The sequence below is a fragment of the Micrasema longulum genome, unplaced genomic scaffold (assembly GCF_059751315.1).
Source record: "Micrasema longulum isolate JH-2025_06_02 unplaced genomic scaffold, ASM5975131v1 h1tg000245l, whole genome shotgun sequence".
Lineage (NCBI taxonomy): Eukaryota > Metazoa > Arthropoda > Insecta > Trichoptera > Brachycentridae > Micrasema > Micrasema longulum.
The window spans coordinates 27,159-50,278 of NW_028277450.1; the positions used below are offsets into that span (position 1 = coordinate 27,159).

General features: G+C 31.3%; 1 protein-coding gene across 1 annotated transcript in view; it reads right to left on the bottom strand.

The window, feature by feature from the left end:
• The window catches only part of LOC148283354 (hydroxylysine kinase), a 28,251-nt gene extending 6,199 nt beyond the window's left edge, over nucleotides 1-22,052 (bottom strand). Inside the window, exons 1-3 of the mRNA XM_088223655.1 lie at nucleotides 22,014-22,052; nucleotides 7,709-8,028; nucleotides 263-462 (exon numbers count right to left, since the gene is read on the bottom strand). Coding sequence (XP_088079781.1) covers nucleotides 263-462; nucleotides 7,709-8,024 — 516 coding nt within the window. The 5' untranslated portion in view covers nucleotides 8,025-8,028; nucleotides 22,014-22,052. The remainder of the gene's footprint in view (nucleotides 1-262; nucleotides 463-7,708; nucleotides 8,029-22,013) is intronic.
• Between the last annotated feature and the right edge of the window lie 1,068 nt (nucleotides 22,053-23,120).

Below are 23,120 nucleotides of genomic sequence, written 5' to 3' on the forward strand. Positions count from 1 at the left end.
ATTTTGCTACTGGTGACATCAACGTCAACACAAAGAGAAAAGCCGAATCTGTGTGTGTAGGTTTATAAAAAAAAAAACAATTTAATCGTTATTGATATGATTAAACACTTAATATTAATAAGCAAAATGGTGGATGATTACATAAATTAAAAAGATAATTTTTTTAATGTATTTTTTTTAGTAAGAAGAGATATTTGCATTTTTATATTTTACTAAAATATTTCAATTTTGGGGCCATTTTATAAATACTCATTGATCTCACCTTGAGTAATCTGTCGAAGTTAGCGATGTATTCTCCAACCTGATAGAATAGGAAGTCAGACTTGGGAACGGCGTTGAGGATCTCTCCGGGCTGATACTCCAACAGTCTCACCACATGACTCTTGCCATTTAACTTCTCTAGGGAGAAGTAGTGTCCGTACACATCTCTTACGGGTTTCGGGCAACCGATATGGTGATTACCTGTAAAAAGTACACAAATTTATGTGGGGTTCATAGTTCATAACTGATGACACAGACATGCTAAAACATTTCATCTGAAATAGTGCGATGACTGATGAAGCAAAGTTATCGTTTTCTATAGAATCCAATACAACAAATTATGCAACTCTAACAGTATTGCACAGAAAGATGAGAGCATTATTTTACGCACCCAGTAGCTCAATCACAAATAACTCTCGACGTGCTAATAAACGACGTGATAACAATTCCTCACCATGGTTGTTTATCGTATTCGCGTTCACAATGGAACATCCATTAACACCTCATATTATATGTCGAAATATTTATATATTTATATATTTCAAAACTGTTATTTTTTTGTATTTATTTATTATATATATCACATTATTTATTGCATTTAACCGGCGGCGGCGGTTGGCAAGCCAAATGTCAGGAAAAGCAGTCGCCATAGTTATTGTAATTTAATTTTTACTTTTTTGTGTTAGTTGCTCCGTACTTTTTTGCAAATGCAATATATTGTATTATTTTTTTATAGTAAACGCCGATTTTTCGCCAATGAACTGTATTTATTTATGAGGAAAACAAAAAACAAACCGACACGAGCGTTGACTTAGAGATTACACACGCGTTGACTTATGACTGCGATAACTTAAGCATGTTCATTATTGCTTTGCATGTTTTTAAGCACGTCGGTAGTTATTTGTGATTGAGCTACTGGGGTGGTATTCCAAACGCTCTCGCGGTCGTATTATCTCATGCCGCGAGAGCGGTTCAGAATAGCACCCGTGGTATAAAGTTACGCCTAGGTATAGGCGTAGAATAAGAATGGTATTCGCATCCTTATTCTACCACTATAATAAAGATGGTATTCCCATCCGTATTAAAACCACTTTGCCTAGGTGGAACTTTATACCAAGTTTATGAGTAAGGCCTAGGAGTGCTATTCTGAATTGTTCTCGCGGCCATAGAAAACACTTTATCTTGTGTATTTTTAATGTAAATACACAGGATAAATAGTTTTTCTTTGGCCACGAGAGCTGAAATACCAAATAAACACTGTTCTACAGCACTGAAACTGAAAATAATGGTATCTATATAAACCTCTCTTTACTGCTACAAAGAATAATTGGTTCTACTGATGAAAATGGTGAAAAACTTTTAATTGTAATTTTTACTTTTGATTTTAATTTTAACTTTTAATTTCAACGTATTCATATGTACATGTACTACCTGCATCTAATTAATTGTGGTTGGTTGTGAATTTTTACAAAGAAATATAAATGTTCATGGAAGCAGAGAGAGAGGGAGGAAAGTAAAGCTGGAGCTATACAATGTCTTCTCCCTTTTATGTACTTTTTATTTAATATTCATATTTTTACTTTTTTAGAATTCAATTATTTTTCCCCTCTCCTCCTGCATTCGTAATAAATTAGTGTGAAATAAGTAATTGGTCTTACTTTTTTTAATTGTTCTTTTGTACCTTGTATTTATATAAAGACTATGATTTCCTTAATAAATGAATAAATATAAACTATTTTTTTCTAAAAATGTGGGTGTCTTTACCACCACGACGATGATTTATTGGTGTCTTTATTTCATTGAAATATTACTATTGTATCTCTTTAAACTTATATTTAAATGTACCCACACTTAAGATAATATTTAGTTTTATATCAATTATCCTACACTGTATAATGTTTACCAGTCTGAAGATGCCCATTTGAGGGCGAAAGCGCTAATTGGTCAAAAAAAAGTCGAAGTGTACCAAGTATTTTTAATTAGTTACTTATATGTAAATATTTCGTGGACTGGCTTAATTCTTTTCTTATTATTATAATTTATTTTTTTAAATTTATTTATCAACCCTTACGGATTATTACATTCATTATACAAAAAAAATGTAATTTTTTATTCACACTCTGTTGTTGATAATAATATTTTTTACATCTTTTGAAAAGTTTGTCTTAGTCTTTTATTTAGTTTTGTCTGGTAGTTTATTGTATAATTTCAGTCCCTGGTTTATTAGTCTCGACTGTCCTTGTCTCATTTAAGAAGGTTGTCTATGATATTTTTCTGATATTCTTGTACTGTGTCCACGTGGACACGTCAAGTAAAGGTAATTAAAAACGTGTAAGTAAACGTTTACTACAATTTTTTCAAGTTTTAGTTTTTCGTCTACGACTACATCAGTGGCTAATTTATGGATAAATTGTAATAATTCTAGTTTAAAGAGTTCAGTTATAATTTTTTATTTATTTATTATAATTCCTTTTTTGCATTATACATTTGTTATCCTTAATTTCAACAATTTTTTTATTCCAAATACCTATATTCAAATAATTAATATCTATCATACTGTCCATATGTAATGCATTGAATAGTTATGGAGCTATGAAAAATGAGTGTCTTTCTCCGAGTCTGGATTTACAATAAGGGATTTCAAGTTAACTATTCAATCTTTGACTAGATCTATTAAAATTTGTAGGAAATAAATGTTGGCGCATAAAAACATATTTTAGACATTGCTGGCAATAGGTTTCTCGTAGCTTCAAAAGTTCAGCTTCCTGAAATAATTGGTTGGAGGGAAAATATTAATTATTGTGAAGTATAATTTTAATAAAGAGTTTTTGTACGGTTTCTAAAGACTTAATATGATTATTATTGGCTCCTATTATTCCATAAGAAAGAGAAGACATGATAAACCATTTTGTTAGTGTTTGGATTAACATTACTAGTCTAACGTTTGAAAACATAGGTCAAATATCTCAATTTATTACCAAATTTTTCAATAAGGTTAGTCCATTTGAGTTGACAGTCTACAGGTACTCCCAAATATTTTATCGACTTTTCAGTATTTAATTGCTTAGTTTGTTTTTAGAGTTCTCTAATGGCTTTTGTTGGTAATGTAAGGTCATATACTAACTTTAATATTTTATTTTACTGTCTTTGTAGTCAGATCATGTCATTTTAATTTCCTGTTCCCCATACAATAGATTCTTTCTGTTTTTGAAACAAAATTTTTGATAAAAAAAAAACCTCGATAATGTCCCCACTTCAATTGAATTTTGGAAACAGTCAGTTTTGGAAATGAATCCTAAATTGTCAATTTTATTTAAACAATATATGTGATTTATTGTCACTGTTATCAATATAATATCGTTTTTTTTAGAAATGTTATCAAAAAGTAGATTTAGTAAACAAAATCAGAAAGAGGTCATCAATGTCAAGTGCTCTCAACGCCATGGCTAGAGATAAGGCAGTATAAATCAGTCAAACTACAAAGAAAACAGACATGTTTCTTAAGATAATCAAAAACTCACGAGAAGCGTGAAATAAAAATACACAGACATGTCGACATGTTTGCAATAATAATTATGTGTGTGCACCGAGTTTCGGAATCACTTATCTCATTATCATTTATTATGTGTGTAAATATACTCGTGATGTTATGTTATGAAAGATGTCTTTTTTCGTATCGCTGAAATTTAGATATGCAGAGAAAAGTATTTTTAAGGACATATGTATGCATAGAAAATTATTATAAAATAAAGTAAAAAAGAAAGGTGTTTATAATTGAATTTGATTCAGTGATCGTATGAAAGAAGACAACTTGTTATCAAAAAAATCAAGACTGGTATGTTTGTTGGCAGACCTAAGAATTCAACAAGTGCTTGATATGGACAAGTCGGAATAGTCAACGCGTGCTTGAGAAGATGTATGAAGAGGAAGCGTGGTCTATAAAACAGAGTGATATGGCGTGACGGCTTGTTTGTTTTTTATGCGTGTTTATCTTTGATCAATTTACGTAGACAAAAAAATGATTTATCTGATTTATTTTTAAAGGCTTCTATTAAATCATTCAATACCTACATTAAATAAACTATTTGTTGTAATGCATTGATTTATTATTGTATCCTCTTATTTGTTTTTATTTATAAATTATGAATATCCTATTAAAACTCTTAAATAAGTGATGTACCTATCTGTAATAATTTCTGTTTTTGTATCATAAATTTCCAATATTGTCACTTGACTACTGAGTCACATGCCTGTTTTAGGTTAGGTTCGGTTAGCATATTGTGAATTTAATTGACAGATAATCAAAGTAATTAAGGCATGTATGCAACATCAAATGAACTTAAAATATAAATTATGTTCGCTTGAAATGGTGTTAAATTGTTATCGAATTATTATTGCACATACAAAGTCGGAGTCATAGAATTAAGAATAGTCCAGAAACCGCACACGCGCATCAAACAGAAGGCGACTAAACTACTCTTAAAGTAGTAGTTTTACGTTTTGACCCATTAGTTTATTTGTAGACGTCGCTCATTACGCGACTCTTGATTTGAATTCAGCTATTCGTTTTAAAATGTAGAAGTACTGCTGGGATAAAAAAGAAACAGGATGGGATCATATTTCATGTGTAAATAGCAAATGCATGTGTAAGTAGCAAATGCATTACTTAAAAAAAAAAATATTTTTCCATCTGTCAGATTTTCAAATAAAACGGATATTTTGTAAGTGTTGCTAGGGTAGTCACATTTTTTACACTACTTTGCTCACCATATACTCGTATTATTTAACATGACAAAAACATTTAACCGCTTTATATAAAATAAAATTTGTTACATTTTTGAAGTTCAAAGTTCACTAATTCAATTTCTCTTATTAAATGACCCTTTACTTATCTACTCTGTTGTGTCAATCAATGTTTCCGTGTGTGCAATAAAATTTTGAAGAACTTAAAAAAATATATAATTATCTTACATTTGTGATATGATTATATATTTATCCCATCTGGCAATATTACGCGGTGACTTCACGCATGCGCGAGGCGAAAGTGGGGGGTTTTTTGGACACAGTCCGATGTTTTCAAATATGATTCTATGCTCCTTCTGGACTATTCTTAAGTCTATAGTCGGAGTATAAATATGTAATAGGTAAGTACATTGTGATGGTCAATAATAAAAGCTTTGTCCCTACTTCGGTATACCTAAATTTGACAGTGAATTTTGTACAATTTGGCGACTTATAATATAAATTACAGGAGATCACATCACTAAAGACGAGGTTTCTTAGTAGAATCAAAGAAGGGAGGCACCTAATCAAAATCATATCTCAGAGGTGAGCCCAATGGAACGGCCACATTATGCGCCATGAGGTTCTCCTGCATGACATAACAGAGGGAATGGCCGATGTGACAAATCACAGAGGGCGCTCATGACGGGAGTATTTGGAACAAGTGTGTGAGGACTTGAACTGCGCCTCATTTGTTGAGCTCAAGAGAGCTGCAGATAATAGAGCCCAGTGGAGAATAAGATCTGGGACTTTGCTGCAAACTAATCCCCAGGGCTGAGACTACAAAGAAGATAAACGCAAATTCAAATAATATTCAAAATATCAATATCAAATATCAATTCGGCGGACTAGCAGATATTGTTAAAATTTGTACTTTGTATTCATGTACTAATTATTAAATACTTTGCGGATGATTCTTTTTCATCTTATGTCAAATCACTTCTTAAAGGCGCCATCTGGGTCTACATACATTTGGGGATGATAGAAGATGCTAAATTACCCTATAAAACTAGTAGGAGAGACTGAAAAGAGTTGTAACAGAGGAGAGTTAAAACAATGGCGATTTCGAGAAATCTGTGATCAATAGCGAACTAGCATCATCGCGTTTTTTTTATGTGCCACTTAATGGAGTCGGCAACAGCAGCCTACAGGGAGTGGTTGTGTGTATAAGACATCTGGATGGAAAAAATACCAAAAGTAAGTTTTTGGCCAGTACTTTGATAGCTTGTCATTCAATACGTATTACGTGAACGCTAACGTGATATTATTTCCAATATGCACTGACTATTCAAGCTTCAAAGCTTGATATTGTTTTTTATAGCTCGCCTCCCGTTTTGAGGTTAAAAAAAGCCATTATTCTGAATAAGGGCTAATTTTTTGGATCTAGGAGAATTGAAACCGCTTGTTTCAACTCTCCTTTTTTATTTATTTCGTTACTTTAATGTTTTGTGGTGTGAATTTGGACACCAAATTGTTAATTTTTCTTGTTTCAGAATGCCCAATCAATATATACGAAATACTTTATTGCTATAATTTATCATAACTGCACGATAAAGCCTAACCAATACATTTTTATTGATGAACGTACAAACGGTTGATTACAGCAGTTAAATTTGTTTCACGCGTATTTTTCTAACTAAATTTTCTTATTTTTTCATTAAAAAAAAAACGTTATCTCCAAATACAAAACTGTCACCATTTACCTTGACCTCTGTTTCAACTTACCTCGGTACTAGGAGAGTTGTAACGAAGGGATTTTTTTTTAGTTATGGCCGATTTTCTCATTGACCCCGATTATTTTTTCCTGTTATTTAATATAGATTATATCTTTATATATATAATTCCTCTGTACGTGTGATGTCACCGTACTCCTCCTAAACGGCTTAACCGATTTACGTGTGGTTTTCAGAGAAATAGATATTAAAATCTTCAATCGAATATGTAAAACATAAATTAGGACCATAAATGTTTTATTCATCGATCTACTAGGGTTACATTCGAGGAGAATGCATTTGCAGAAAAATGAAGGATGTTGTTTTTTTTTGTGTATAAAAAAGTTTGTTTTTGAATGTTTACAAACAGCATTTGTTTTTGTGGATCTCAATCGATTCTTTTCTTAAATTCCTTATAATTTATACCCATTTATTTCTTTTTATTTGATTTTCGGTAACACTAAAATAATATTAAATTCAATACATTTGAAAAATCGTATTCCTACATAAGCACACCCCTTTGTTGGTGAGACGACCGGAGTTTGACGTTTGCAAAAAGAATGCCATATTTGAAAAAATATTTATTTTATGTTTTGGAATTCAACCATAAACAAGTACCCAGGTACCTACTTATCAATGAAAAGTATTTTGCCAACGTTCGGGCAGCACAACGTCTGTCGGGTCCGCTAGTAGTGTATAAAATTGGCTACGTTAAGATATAAAGTTACTGAAAGTACAATTTACGCTTACAATATTTTTCTGAGGGCTCAACGCCAACGATTGCCATATGATTTTGAACACATATGTATATGGATGTATGAAGTGTGTACGTCCATGATTGTTTTGTGTTATTTATTGGTAAATAGACTTTCAATTAAGGTTCAAGGAGACCATCATTCACAGTGGGGATATTGTTACTACCAACAATGTAATTCAACGTTGATTGAACTTACTTAGATATATCATTGCTTCCGTTTGCGCCTCTACAAAGGAGAGTTTTTGAGAGTCGAGCGAGTTCATAATTTTCAACACATACCCGTACGGACAATGTACAGGAATGATCGGATTTTTCATGTTTGTATCTTCCGTTATTTTGTAGTTCCTGTCGTCATACGAATTCATTTCACTGATTTCCAGGCAGGAAATGCCATACAGCCTCTCGGCCAAGGCTCTCACCGTCTCTTCCGTCACATCCGGTTTGATAACTTCCCCTTCTTGCAGGATCTTAGATGCCGCATCGTCTTGTTTGTCATTCACCTTTTCAGCCATTATCCTGAAAAAGAAATAGGACACAATTATTTCATACTGTTTAATCAAATTTAGGTGAACTAAAATCAATGAGTAATTTGTTGCAACAGAGAGGGAAAATATTTTTGAGAGGAGAATATGGAAGTTTAGGCATTTACAGATCTTATGACCTGTCATTGGCTGGTTTAAGTGGCCACTTTACCACACGAAAAAATGGCGTGATGGTAGTAGTATTAGTAAAAGTAGCATGATAATGGACATATTCAAATTACAAATTATAATATATGGCCCTAGAATTAAAAATAGTCCAGAAGGAGCGTAGAATCATATTGGAATAAATCAGACTGTCTCCGAAAATCCCCCCCTTAGCCCTACTTTCGCTGCACGCATTCGTGAAGTCACCGCGTAATGTTGCCAGATGGAAAAAAAAATAATCATAACACAAAAAGGCAAAAAAAGCAATTTGTTGATTTCTCTAAAATTTTATTGTGCATGCGGAAACATTGATTGACACAACAGAGTGGATAAGTAAAGGGTCATTTAAAAAGAGTAATGGAATAAATCAATTTTGAACTAAAAATATAAAACAAATTTTATTTTACATAAAACAGATATTTTTAAAGCATGTTAAATAATATTCGATGTTTTAAAAATAAAGTCGGTCAAACGTTTACCATGGCGTTGTTCAAATCGAGGTCCAATTTTCATTGGTTCTCTCATTAGATGAGCAAAGTAGGGTAAAAAAAAATACTACCCTGGAAACACTAACAAAATTTCCATTTTGTTTTCTTTGATAACCTGACAGATGGATAAATAATTCAACTTTTAAGTAATGCATTTGCTACTTACACATGCATTTGCTACTTAAGTACACATGAAATGTGATCCCGTCCTGTTTCTTTTAAATCCCAGCAATATTTCTACACTTTAAAACGACACAACACGGCATAGTTGAATTCAAATCGGGAGTCTACAAAGAAACTAATAGGTCAAAACGTAAAACTACTCTTTTAAGAGTCGCCTTCTGTTTGATGCGCGTATGCGGTTTCTGGACTATTCTTTATACTATGTATATGGCAAAGTTTGATTTTTAATGTGCGAAATATTAGAAACCGCTTTTGCAAACATTCCTTATTCGTAATAATAAATAATACTCATACACTCAATTACAGTTAACTGTTTGTCAATAGAATAATTAGCATAGAAATTGTGACGAATTTTGACAAATGTAAAAAGAAATTTTAAACTTTCATTTTAGTACCTATTTACAGCACACAACATTTGACTGTAAATTAAACTATGAGTATTGGCAAATTAATTGTTATACGTCAAAACGAATTAGTAACGTACACAATATTCAGCTTTAAAATTGTCCAAAGAATTAGTTTAAATTTTAAAGTTGTTTAACTTCGGAAAATATTAGCGGAACTTTTTGTTTTCTGAAGACAGTTATAGTCAACAAAATTGAATACTGCGTCAAACATTTGACTCATCACATGTCATGATAATCTGGTCTTATATTATTTTAATTTTGTTTTGAAAATCCAAGTGAAATCTTCTTTTATCATAAAAGTATCGAATAAAATTTTTGTTAAATTATGTGGAACCTTCTGGTCGAATATTGAAACATTTTTTTCCATAAGAAATAAGTGAAATTAAATTAATATGTTGCCAACTCCTAAAAATGTTGTTTAAATGTAAAAATTATTTTTAGACATGCGTTGTAGTAGAAGTGATGGAGGAGGAAGGTTATTGTTAAGAACAGAAGTTGCTATCAATGAGGAAGTTCGGAGGTTTTTAAAAAATAAATTATTTGTATTTATTTTTATTTTTTTATTAAACAAAGTAAAAACAACTTTTTATTTTGTATCGTATTATAAGCGCTATGATTTTTTGAAGTTCTCTTCCGCTTCTTCTCGGTCAGTTCTACCAATTGGTGCGTTGACTGTAAACAAACTGGAAATCTTTCACAACTTTCTTGTCATTGGTTGATTCATATGAGCTGTGACGTCGTTAAAAGTAGTAAATATTTTTTCAATATTTTTTCGTAAATTTTCAAGAAACTTTGCCTGATAATTTAAAGTTCTAATTTTTACCGCGCGTAATAAATATTATTTTGTATCTAATTTCCCGTAGGGCTGAAATTACTCATTCTAATTCTGATCATGGGGTATGTTTTGCCGATAATTTAATAGTACTGGATTTAACAAGGAACTTATTCAATGTTGACCGTTTTTGTCTGGTCTGTAAAACCTTCCTGGGGTGATATTTCAAATGCTCTCGCGGCCGTAGAAAACACTTTTACACACGCGTATTTTGTGTGTAAATACACGAGATAAAAGTGTTTTCTTCCACCGCGAGAGCGGTTCAGAATAGCATCACTAAAGTATATGAACATACAAATCACGATCGTTAAATGCGTTTTTATTTTGGTTGACTAAATCAAAATTTCAGTGTCATTTTTCGATCATATTCTAAGTACGAATACGGAAAATATTAAGGAATATTGGGGAAAATGAGATTGTGACGATTAACGAATATTACGAATAAAAAGCTTGACGACTATAGAGTAGAGATGAAACGGATATCCGGTATCCGGTATCCGACATATTTTTTTTATACGGCAGGATACAGGATAGTAGCTCAATATTCGCCGAATACCCAATATTCATTAAACTGCGAAAATTTAATGAAATCAACCCCTCGAAATCAAATATTGATATCGACCGTGCTTGGGAAAAAGGTAGTAGCATGATTGTATTATGTGCGAAAATATAGAATAAATTATTCTAAAAATTTATTTTATTGAATAAAAACGTTCGTGCATTTAACCCGCAAATAAAAAAAATTGACAAATATTATTTTTTAATCAAAAATATATTTGCGTGAAAAAAAAGCGCGAGGGGTGAAACCACTCAAAACTACTATGATTATTTAATTAATAAATTTAATACCAACCATATTTTTATTATTAGAGTATCGAACATCTGTTATTTCAGTGCCCATTTTTCAGTTTACAACGACATAATCTTGAAGCAGAATGCAGGAAAGATGGAATATCCTTAACAGATATCCACACTGTAGTTAAAAGTAGTTATCACGCGCCATTGTTCTTGAACTTTGCAACAATGGTGATTGGACTGATAAAGGTAAATTAAAAAAAAAAAAAAAAAATATTTTTTATTTTTTATTTTATTTAGTTCTTTGATAACATAGTCTAATATATATTTACAACACAATATTTACATCTATACTCATACTAACATTATATATGTAACGATTACGTTTATTAAAACCAAAATCAGTGATCGAACATCCCATTTCCAAGACAAACAAAAATGATTTTTTTCCGAGTACCTTAGCCTTGTACATGACACGTAAGGCTACTAAATACAGGGGTCCAAATACATATAAAAAAAAAATACTAATTATATCAATAAACAACTTATTGATCGATAAGTGTTCATTCAAAATATGATGAAAACTTTTTTATTTTATGACTGTGATGCCACACAAGTCTACATACGATGCAAGACTTAATATATCTTTTTTTTTTCACACTGGATTCGGAAATTAAAATTTGTATAAGTGTGCTGAATTCCAATACAAAAAATATTTGTCTTTGCTACGAGAAGAATGAATGTACACCAATACTGCAATAAATCTGTACAAGAGAGAGCACAAAGATATAACTCGTAACCAAGAAGGCAGAGACGCTGTTCTGTGGTCAGTGTATGTGTAAAATAGATTCAGTCGGTTATTGATTTATTTTACAGTGAACAATGAAATAATAACATCAAAAGATACAGTTTAAAGAGAGACCGGCGAAGTTTCTAAATAAAAAAATATGCATATTAAATTGTGGTACAAGAAAAAAGTATGTTTATGTGTATTTGTATGAGAGTAAGTGACAGTGATGGGGGACGCACGCATTTAAAATGAGCGGCGTATTTATGATTTATAATTACGTCGTCGCTCAGAGGAATTTCTTTTTTGTGGCCCCAAGAGTGTTATTAATTACTCCAAAACGAAAGCCATTTTCAAGAGGAGTGTACAGGTCTGGATTTTGTCTAAGGGAAGAGACCACTGCAGGAGACTGCTGCAAGATACTGCATAGATGTATATACTATTAAGCGTGTTGTCCATATGCCCTTTGAAATATATGTATGTTTATGTAATAATATTAAATTTGTATTTTTTTGCTATTATTTAATTATGTACGTGCTTCCACTTTCCATTATGTTGTATCCCAACTCAACACAGGGCCCTTGGGGCCTCAGAGTTTAGGATACGTTAGTATTGTATTTTTTGTAATATGAATGTATTTGTCTGAATGAAAAAAAAAAAAAAAAATTTATAGGAAATGTTATAGATGTTATAGAACATGGCAAAATTATATGTTTAATTTTATAAATTATGGAAAAGCAATTATTGAACAGCATGTCTGTATATATTTTTTCGAGTGTCTGATCTTTAGAATATTCTGTCTTGTTTGTAGTACAACGACGTTACATTATTAAATTATATCTAACGTAATTATTTAACACAGTCTTTTAAGAGTTACAAGTTTTGTTTTTAAGATACATTCTATATCCGGCTATCTGGCTTAGAGGCTCGCCGAATATCCGGTATCCGGCTAAACTACTATCAGTTTTATCACTACTATAGAGGTTTCACTGTACGCGTACTATTTTAATGTACACTTAGACTTTTCACTTTCAAAATAAATTGATACATTTTGTAAGTTAAGAATACTTAGGTAAACATATTTAATGTACAGTTAGTTTGTTTGTCTAATGTTTTCAATGTTTTAAGTTAGTACCTACGTGATATAACCTATTTTGAAACTTCTTATCGCGGGTTTCTTATCGATATAATAAAACGCCGAGAAAAAAATAATTGGCTTTTCTATTTTAAGAATGTTATACCTAAGTTGTTAATCAAACATTTTGAAAGACAGGAAATAAAAAAAGTGCCTTTGCCCACAGTATAGCGAACCACCAAAACGAAAATCGCAATTGAAAAAAAAAATGGAAATGGGAAAAAAGAGACATTGACAGCGCTCCCTTCACATACCCGAAATCTGTTTAACCCTTATTTGATGATTGAAAGGGCTTTAGAATCCCAAACAAATAATTTTTTTTGAAACAGTATTTTGAGTCTATCCAAAGTTGTAGGCAAAAACTGGATTTAACCCCATTGGGAGTTATTAATATATTACAACAGAGATTTTTACAAGGCTTATGACCTATCATTGGCTGGTTTAAGCGGCCACCTTATACACTGTGTAATATTCACCATTTTGTCAATGTTTGAACATGTATATTCCTTCAATTTTTCTATCTGTTTATCTTTGTGAAGTAAAAGAGCTAAAACCTGATAAAACTAACTTACAACGACCTAATATTGTTGATAAAAACATTTTCAGGCGTTACCTAGTATGTATGTATTTGGTCAGAATGTCCCCGCATCAACAAAGGTTTTTGTATTTAAAACCCTATAAATATACCCTAAACATAAACCTGGCTATCTTGAAAACGAATTATCTTATCAAAAAAGGGTTTTATGATTGAATTTGTTTCGATAAAAATTTTTCTTGAAATTATGGATAAAAAAAGCAGATTTAAAAAGTTTATTTTTTTAATGAATGACATACACTTTGATTATTATTTTCTCACTTTTATTGTCAAAAAAATGTGTTTTAGGATTAGCATTTATTTTTGAAAAAATCTATTGGTTCTCCAGTTGCCTTTATTTAAATTGAAAAAAAAATGTATTCCTAAACACAGGCCATGCCTGTGTGGGATTTTTTCGTGTATAAACACACATAACATTACAAAAGTAATAGTAGTATTTGTATTTGTAACTTATGTAGGTAGGACCTATTGTAAAATGCAAAGGAAAAATTAGAATTATCCAAAATAAAATACTAATATTGGATTAAATTCTACGTTCATATTTTTTTTATGTATTCAAGAATATATAATGTGACGCGTTTTGGTCTTGTAAGGGCATTATAAAACTACAAACAGGTACAAAGTTTCCTTATGTAATAACAACAATTGTTGTTTACGGTGCTAATCAATCGTTTATTCTACCAATTAACTGCATTCATAATAAATAAACTTTATGTTATTTATTTTGTATTATATTCATTTTTTCTTGTTTTAAAAGCAACTAAAACTTTTCATATATTATATTTTAAATTATTGTTACAATCCTTTCTTATTAAAATGGAGTGATGCAGAGTAGCCCAAACCCTACACGAATATACATTTTTTGTCATTGTGTAAAGTATATTCCAAGAAAAACTGTAATTTACCAATAATTTTGTTGTATACGTAAATACTGTATTTTTTGTTTGAAATAAAAAAAAATGAAAAAAAAAGTTCAAATAAATTTCAAAAATTTCAAAAAATAATGAAACAAATGAATAATAAAAAAAAACAAACATTTAACAAAAAAAATACTCGCTAATTAAATAGGTATATCATATTATCATGCTGATAACGTTAATGATTTATTTTGATTTTTCAATCAAGATGATTTTTCACTGATATGTTAAAGTTAACAAGCTGATTTGAAATCAAAGAGATTACAGTATATTTGTTTACGTATTTTTATTAAAAATACGAATTTAAAAAAAAAAATTGTACATAATTTACATTGTGTATTGGCCGGCTCGTTACCAAATGGCAATTTCTTAAAAAGATAAGTTAAAAAATGAGTACTGATATTAGAACACAATTTCAGCTTCCAAAATTAAGCTTCCTGAAATAATTGGTTGGAGGGAAAAGCTGAATTTTTGTGAAGTATAATTTTAATAATTAGTTTTTGTACGGTTTGTAAAGGCTTAATATAATTATTGTACGGGCATTCTCCTTATTATGGCTTTCTTCATAGCGATTTCTACCCCCTCACTCCTCACCCTTACAATCACAAAATACTACTAATACGACACAGAACCCTAATTTTCAACCGCCGTATGTATAAGATCTATGTAGATATTTTTTTTATTAATAAATTTCACATCTAGTAAATGTTTTCACTGTAACTCTCCAAAAAAAGAGATTAACTTGTGCTTGGAGAGTGACTTACACTGTTGTAGTTGTTTATTTATAAGAGTTTATATCATTTTAAATACGAGTACATGAGAAAAAAATACATAGGATATATAAAGAAAAATCATAAAACAATAATACATTCATACTAATTAAAATTTGATGTAGTTTTTACACGTGTTCAAAAAAATTCTTTAGATTTACTTTAAATTTATTTATTGATATATTATTTTCAATAGTTTTTAGTTCATTAGGAAGAATATTATAATTTTTTACACCTTGTAAGACAAAAATATTTTGACTTGTGTGGAATTTAGGAATTTTAATATTATGTTGGTATCTGAGTGACTTATTCATCTCAAATTCTTTTATTTTTTCTCCTTTATAAATTTGTATAATAGAATTTACTTTATAAAGAGTGTCTACTGTATGAACCTTAAATATGTTATGTAGACTTTTCGTATTGAATGTTAAGGGTTTCTTTAAAATTAATTTGATATTTAATCCTAGTACTATTTTAAGAGGGTTTGATATATTGGCATATGCACCACCCCATCCTACAATACCATATTATAACAAGGATTGTACAATTGAGTAACAATCTATTTATTAATTATTGATTTTTAAAATATCCTTTAATCGAATAAATATGTATATACGTTTTGTAATACGTTTAACTAGTTCACTAATATGGTTTTTCCATTTTAAGTTTTGGTCTATGTATACACCAAGATATTTAATTTTATTTGTTGTATCAAGTACTGAACATGTAAGATCGCTGTTAGTTTTGTTGCAATTGCTTTGGTGAATAATTATTTATACTACTGAATCTAAATTTGTGTTGTTAATGAAAAATGGGATGATTTTTGTCTTTTCCGTATTTAAAGATAATATATTTTTGTCAAACCATAATTTCAATTTATTTATAACGTCATTAGCTACTAAATTTACTGAGTTCCAGTTAACTCCCTCAACTAAAACAACCGTATCATCGGCATATGATATTATTTTTTAATTAAAATTTTGACAAAATATGTCATTGAATAAATAAAAGCAGACCTATCACCGTACCCTGAGGTATCCCAAAATCGCTCAAAATCTCTATTTCTGCATCTATCAACATTCGCATCGTAAATATTTTTAGTCATTTTTCTCTGTCCATTTGCTCTACATGTCCAAACCAACGCAGAGCTCCTTTCTTGATTTTCTCGATAGTGCTTATCTCAACCTTACATAATGTACAGATACATACATTTTTTTTTACATATATATATATATATATATTTTTTTTTTGCACCACAACTGGAGGCCTAATTACAGTGGTGAATTACATCACAGAGTACCCAGGCTTGAGAAAAATCACATTTTAATTTTTGTGTTCTCACCGGGAATCGAACCCGGAACCTTCCGTGCGTGAGTCAAGCGTCTTGACCACTACACCACGGAGGCGGATCTCAACATTTGTGCACCTATCGTACATAGTTTTACCACAAATTTTCCTGAGAGATCGCATTTCGACAGCATTAGGCGTACTTTCATCCCTGTTTTTTCAAGTCCATACTTCGCTCGCATACATCAACGTCGGGACCAGGACTCCATTGCGAACTGCTGATTTTGCCTCTAGCGACAAACATTTATTTGCCAAGGTTAATTTAAGTGCACCGTTCACTCTGTTCCCGGCACTCACCCTGCTTTCAATATCTTTCTCAGTCATTCCGTCCCTAGTAAACATACTTCCCAGATACACAAATTCCTCTACTTGTTTTAGTATAACTTGTTTGTTTTAGCATTCACAGTGATTTCACATTTACATTTTTTTTTTTTTTTTACATTTTTTTTTTTTTTGCACCACAACAGGCCAGGAGGCCTAATTACAGTGGTGAATTACATCACAGAGCACCCAGGCTTGAGAAAAATCACATTTTAATTTTTGTGTTCTCACCGGGAATCGAACCCGGAACCTTCCGTGCGTGAGTCAAGCGTCTTGACCACTACACCACGGAGGCCGCCGTCATACTTTCATTTCTTTCAAAAACCATCACATTCGATTGATCGACATTCATCAGAAAATAGCTTCCCTTGTAAACATGTCGACCTTTGTTAGCAAGAATTGCAGTTCCCTTTATTGTTAGCAAGAAGCACGGCACCATCAGCTAAAAGTTTAACCAAATCGTGACGTATTAGGGGCGTGGCCAATGCAATGAACCGTTTTCGCGGGAATTAAAAATTACAAATATATATTTTTATGCAACTAATAAATACAAAGAAGTTTTTTTTACTCTTCACAATTTATAACATAAAATGGTTAATGAAATACTCAGTAAGTTTATATACATTCGTACATGGTTATTAAATATATTATTCATAACCAACAAACATACTCATTTTTATACTTGTAAATTATTCTTTTGTTCAGAACACAGCAGATGTGTTCCTGTACTCAAATTGATATACTCGTATTTGGAATGAATTGATTGCTTAGTGAGTCATATATCTAAAAAAAACAATTTTTAGAATTACCTTGAATTAAATTTTATGAAATTCATTGGAATTAATGTATTGCAACAGAACCTGAAAACATTTTTGGCATAGCAATATAGAAGCACTCTTTACTCTGTGTCTGTGCGAATGGAGAATAATACAGCTCTGTGTGAGAAATAGAACCAGTTTCCTCTTCGAGCGCTTTCGACTCGATGGCTACTCTCAGTCAAATATCCTAAATAAGGAAATTAAAATGAGTGGGAATAAGTCCGCCCCGTAGTTTAGTGGGAGGTGCGTTTGATTCCTGGAAGGTCGACATGAAACATTGAATAAAAAGGTGATTCTACACTGCAATATTTCCCGTTTCTGGACTGGCACCTGAAGCGTAACTACGCCTTTATGAAACAGAAGACCGGTATACGCTGCATTTAGTGTACCAGAGCCCTATGCACCATGGGGCATGGAAAGGTCTAGAAGTTTTTTTTATTTGAAAATTTATTTATTAACCCTTACGGATTATTACATTCATTTTACAAAAATAATATAAACATTTTTTATTCATACTCTGTTGTTTAAAATAATATTATTTACATCTTTTGAAAAGTTTGTCTGAGTCTTTGGTCTAGTATTGTCTGGTAGTTTATTGTATAATTTCAGTCCCTGGTTTATTAGTCTCGACTGTCCTTGTCTTGTTTTAGAAAGTTGTGTATGATATTTTTCTGATATTCTCGTATTATGTCCATGTTGACTTCAATTTTTTACAAGTTTTAGTTCTTTGTCTACAATTACATTAGTGGCTAATTTTTGGAAAAATTTTAATGATTCTAGTCGAAAGAGTTCAGTTATATTTAATTGCTTAGTTTGTTTAAAAAGTTCTCCAGTTGCTGTTGGATAGGGAAGGTCATATTATATTATATTTCTCTTACTTTTATATATGTATATATATTTGTGTGGATTTAAATATGAAAATGCAATATTTTATATGTATTTTATATACACTTTAAGTATAAAAAATTAAATCATGTAAATGAATGCCTCGACACGGGTTGTGCCCAATGAGGTATTCATATTAAAAAAGTTTTGTGTTAAACGTGAAATAAAATGAGATTTAAAAATTTTAACTTTAGTATTTTATTTTGTTTTCTTTGAAGTCTGTTTAAGTCATTTTTATATCCTGTTCCCCATAGTTGTTGCATATTACAAATTTTAGTTTTTACACAGGCTTCATACATTAGAATTTTTTACGTTTTTGGAACAATATTTTCGATTTTAAAAAAAAGACTCGATAATATCGCCACTTTGCTAATTAAATTGTTGATATGAATTTCTATGTTGATTGTCTATCTATTATTAGTCCTAAATAAGTTGATTAAGCCAAAACGACAAACAAACCATTAGGCTGATCGAAGGCTTCACTGTCTTCGCATACATAGGTCATGGAAATAACAGTGTGATCACAGCAGATAACGAAATGATGAAAGGCGAGTTTCTGACGCCTCCAAACCAGAACCAACCAAAGAAAGGTGACCCCGGCCAAAAATACCCAACAGAGAAGGCATCGGGAAACTACTCTGGTCACCTTTTGCCAGAAATCACTATGGCGAGTACATTCAATAAGCAGTGGTCCTGGCTGCGGAATATGAGAGCCGCGCAGGACCCAGATGCTTTCGCTGTAGTGATCGCCAACGTCGGGAGACCTGACAAGGCACCGCAAGATAAGTAATCAGTTTTTATTCGATGTCCACGGGCATAAAGAATACAGTTATGTGCGTGAAATATTAGATGTTAACATAAGTTGAGTCCTTTATTTTTTAAATTTAAAAATGAGCATAAAAAATAAAACAAAATGGTTAAGGTTATACGTCAATCGAAAAAAAAAATATGCTTTACAGGAATTTGTTTTTTTGAATTTTTTTTAAAAATCTTTTTTTTATTTTTTTAAATGTCACATGTTTTTTTTATACTCATACAAATCTACCCTTATACTTCTAGTAAATGTTATAACTGTAACTCTTCAAAAAAAGAGACCAGCTCTGGTGCTTGGAGCGTGACTTACACTGTTGTAGTTGTTTATTTATAAGAGTTTATATAATTTTAAATACGAGTACATGAGAAAAAAAAAACAAAGGATATACAAAGAAAAATTGTAACACAATAATACATTCATACTAATCAAAAATTAATGTAGTTTTTACACGTGTTTATGTAAATTTGGGGAGGGACTTAAACTGTTATTAGTTATTTATTTATTAGAATTGATATAGTTTTTAATATACGAGCCAATGAGAAAAAAAAAACTTGTAGGATGTTAAGAGAAAAAACATAAAATAAGAGTAATTTCAACATTCTCTTACCGCATCTATTGGTGCATAAGGCACTGGATTGGTACACCAATCGCATTATATTTTGATAAATTCTGTTACATGAAGGTAAGGTTATCAGTCTTACGCTACAGGTACCAGTCCAGGGACTATGAAATATTCAAGTGTGAAAACACTCTTTTAAATAAATATTTCATATCAACTATGTCGGAAATCGAACCCGAGACCTTTTGCATGGTAGGAAAACGCATTGACCATTACACCACGAGGCCGAAAACATACGACATAATATGAAATACTAATTAAAATAGAATGCAGTTACACGGGTTCAAAAAAATTCATTTTATTTATATTTATATATTTTGATAATTTATATAGCGCCGTTTTTGTGAAAATCACCTCAAGGGCGCTGTATATTTTGAATTGAAAATCGGAAAAAATCGGAAAATTTACTCAAAAACTTATGTAGGAAAAGGATTTTTAAAAATGTATTGAATTTAATATTATTTTAGTATTGCTAAAAATCCAATAAAAATAAATAAATGGGAAAAAATTGTAAGGAATTTAAGGAAAAAATCTGATTTAGATCCACAAAAAACAAATGCTGTTTGTAAACATAAAAAAAACTTTTTTTCATACACAAAAAAACAACATGTTTCCACTTTTAGTAAATGCATTCTCCTCGAATGCAACCCTGGTAGATCGATGAATAAACCTTTATGCTCCTTACTTATTTTTTACATATTAGATTGAAGATTTTAATATGTAGGAACACGCACAGCGTAAAGATCTATATTTCTCTGAAAACCGCACGTAAATCGGTTTAACCGTTTAGGAGTTCAGTGACATCACACTTACAGAGGAATTATATATATAAAGATATAATTAAAAAAAAAAATACAAGAAAAGTGAAGTAATTGGTATAACTTCTTAGGTATTTGTGAATGACGACCGTTTTAGTCAAATATGCAGAACGAAATTCTCGTTTTGACTGTGCCCATAACTCAAAATCGATAAATTTTGAGTTACAACAGTCTTCTAGTCAGTATGCCCTAAGTCGGCTTCGTATTATAGTGGTTGGCGCATTCGCCTATAATGCTCGAGGTTCGATTCCTAGCAGAGTCAACTTGGAATGTTTGTTTTGATGGTGGTTTAACACGGCAATATTTCACCTATTTTTGGACTGGTAACTGAAGCGTAAGGCTGATCATGTATCTTCCATGCAATAAAAATAATCTAGATACACTGCGATTGGAGCGTCAACGCAGTGCCCTATGCACCATTCGGTGTGGATAGAGAAATGGTGATGAAATCATCATTTAAAATAAATACAAACAAATGAAATAAATGCGGACAAGCCTCGGCTTTGCGGGAACAAATATATTATACTAGCTGACCCGGCAGACTTTGTCCTGCCCGAACGTTGGCTTGCCTGCTATTACCTTGGAAAAAGACTTTTCGTTGACAATCTAGGTTCTTGTTTATGGTTGAATTCCAAAACATAAAATAATTCATTTTTAAATACAGATTTTTTTTGCAAATGTCTTACTCGGCTCTTCTCACCAACAGGGGTGCATTTTATTCATGAATGCGATTTTCAAAAATGTATTTAATGTCGGTTAGTATTATTTAAGTAGTAACAAAAATCCAGTTAAAAGAAATGTATAAAAATAAATTATAAAGAATGTTAAAAATGAATCTGATTAGGATCCATAAAAAGCGAATGTTATTTGTAAACATTCAAAAACAAACTTTTTTTAAACACAAAAAAACAAGGTCCTTCATATTTTTTTTGTTAATGCATTTTCGTCGAATGTAACCCAGGTAGGTCGATGAAAAATAGATTTATGCTTCTAACTTTTTTTTCACAGAATTAATCTACAGCTTTAACTACGATTTAATCTACGAGCACGCACAGCGCAAAAATCTACATTTTGCTGAAAACCGCACGTAAATTGGTTCAGCCGTTTAGGAGAAGTTCAGTGACATCACACGTACAGAGGAATTATATGTGTGCTAGTTTTAATATACGTTTTTAGAAAATAAATTAAAACATATATAAGTATATAAAGTTCATTTATATATTTTAGTTATTATAATGCAACTAAAGTTAGTGTGAAATCTACGTAGATTAGTTAACGACTTACCTGTCAGTAGCGAACTGTATAGACTCTAGCACGAGACTAATTTAAACGTACGACTAGTATGAAAATAAAGTAACTCATGGCATCGTCAACCATTGGTCCAATTCTATAAATGTATATGCATTTAGTTTATAAATTTAAGTGCATCATCAACATAAAATAAAATTAAATATCCCAACTAGAAACCTCAGACAAAACATACTCTTTCATACTGATAACCATAGAACTAACTATGGTTTTCATTCCCCCATGCCCAGAATTCTTAGGTCTGCCAACAAACATGCCAGTCTTGATTTCTTTGATAACAAGTTGTCTTCTTTCAGACGATCACTGAATCAAATTAAATTATAAACACTTTTCTCCCGCATCCACTCCCACCAAGACTATTATATACAATTGTGTCTTTCTACTTTCTTTTATAAAAATTTTCTACGTATAAATACGTCCTTCAAAATGCCCATTGGGGAATATATAAATAAATAAGACATTATTTCATGTCCTTTTCCTTGATAAAATAAATATTATTCATTAAAAGCAGGCAGGTAGGCTTTTTGTCTAAGTTCTTCTTTCGTCGTACTACAAATATCACTACAAATGTTGGTATTTTGTTTGTAAAGTTTAAATTAAAATAGTATGAAAACTAGTCATTAATCAATTAATTATTAATATTACTACTGTATCTAAAGGAAGCACTTACACACTTCTTATCGAACAATAAGAAAAGATCTCAGCAAAATGGCTGGATTTTTATTGGTGGGAGATATTTGAGTGGACAACTCTTTGATGGTTTTTTAAATGCCATATATTTATTTAAAAAATAAATTATTATGTTTCTAATCCTATATTACCGGGGTTCGAACCGTCAGTGGGGTCGTAGTGAGTCACATCTTGCTAGAGGGAATGATTCTATTAAATGCTGCGAATGCCCATTTGCATTCCACCGGCAACACTACTGATTAGTCCAACTCGCTAGCGTCCACGTCGTAAACTCCGTCCATTGGGATCATACTTATAACGGTGTGATGACAGCAGATAATAAGATAATGAAAAGCAAGTTTCCGGTGCCTTCAAACCAGAAACAACCAGCTAAGGGAAGGTAACCTCGATAGA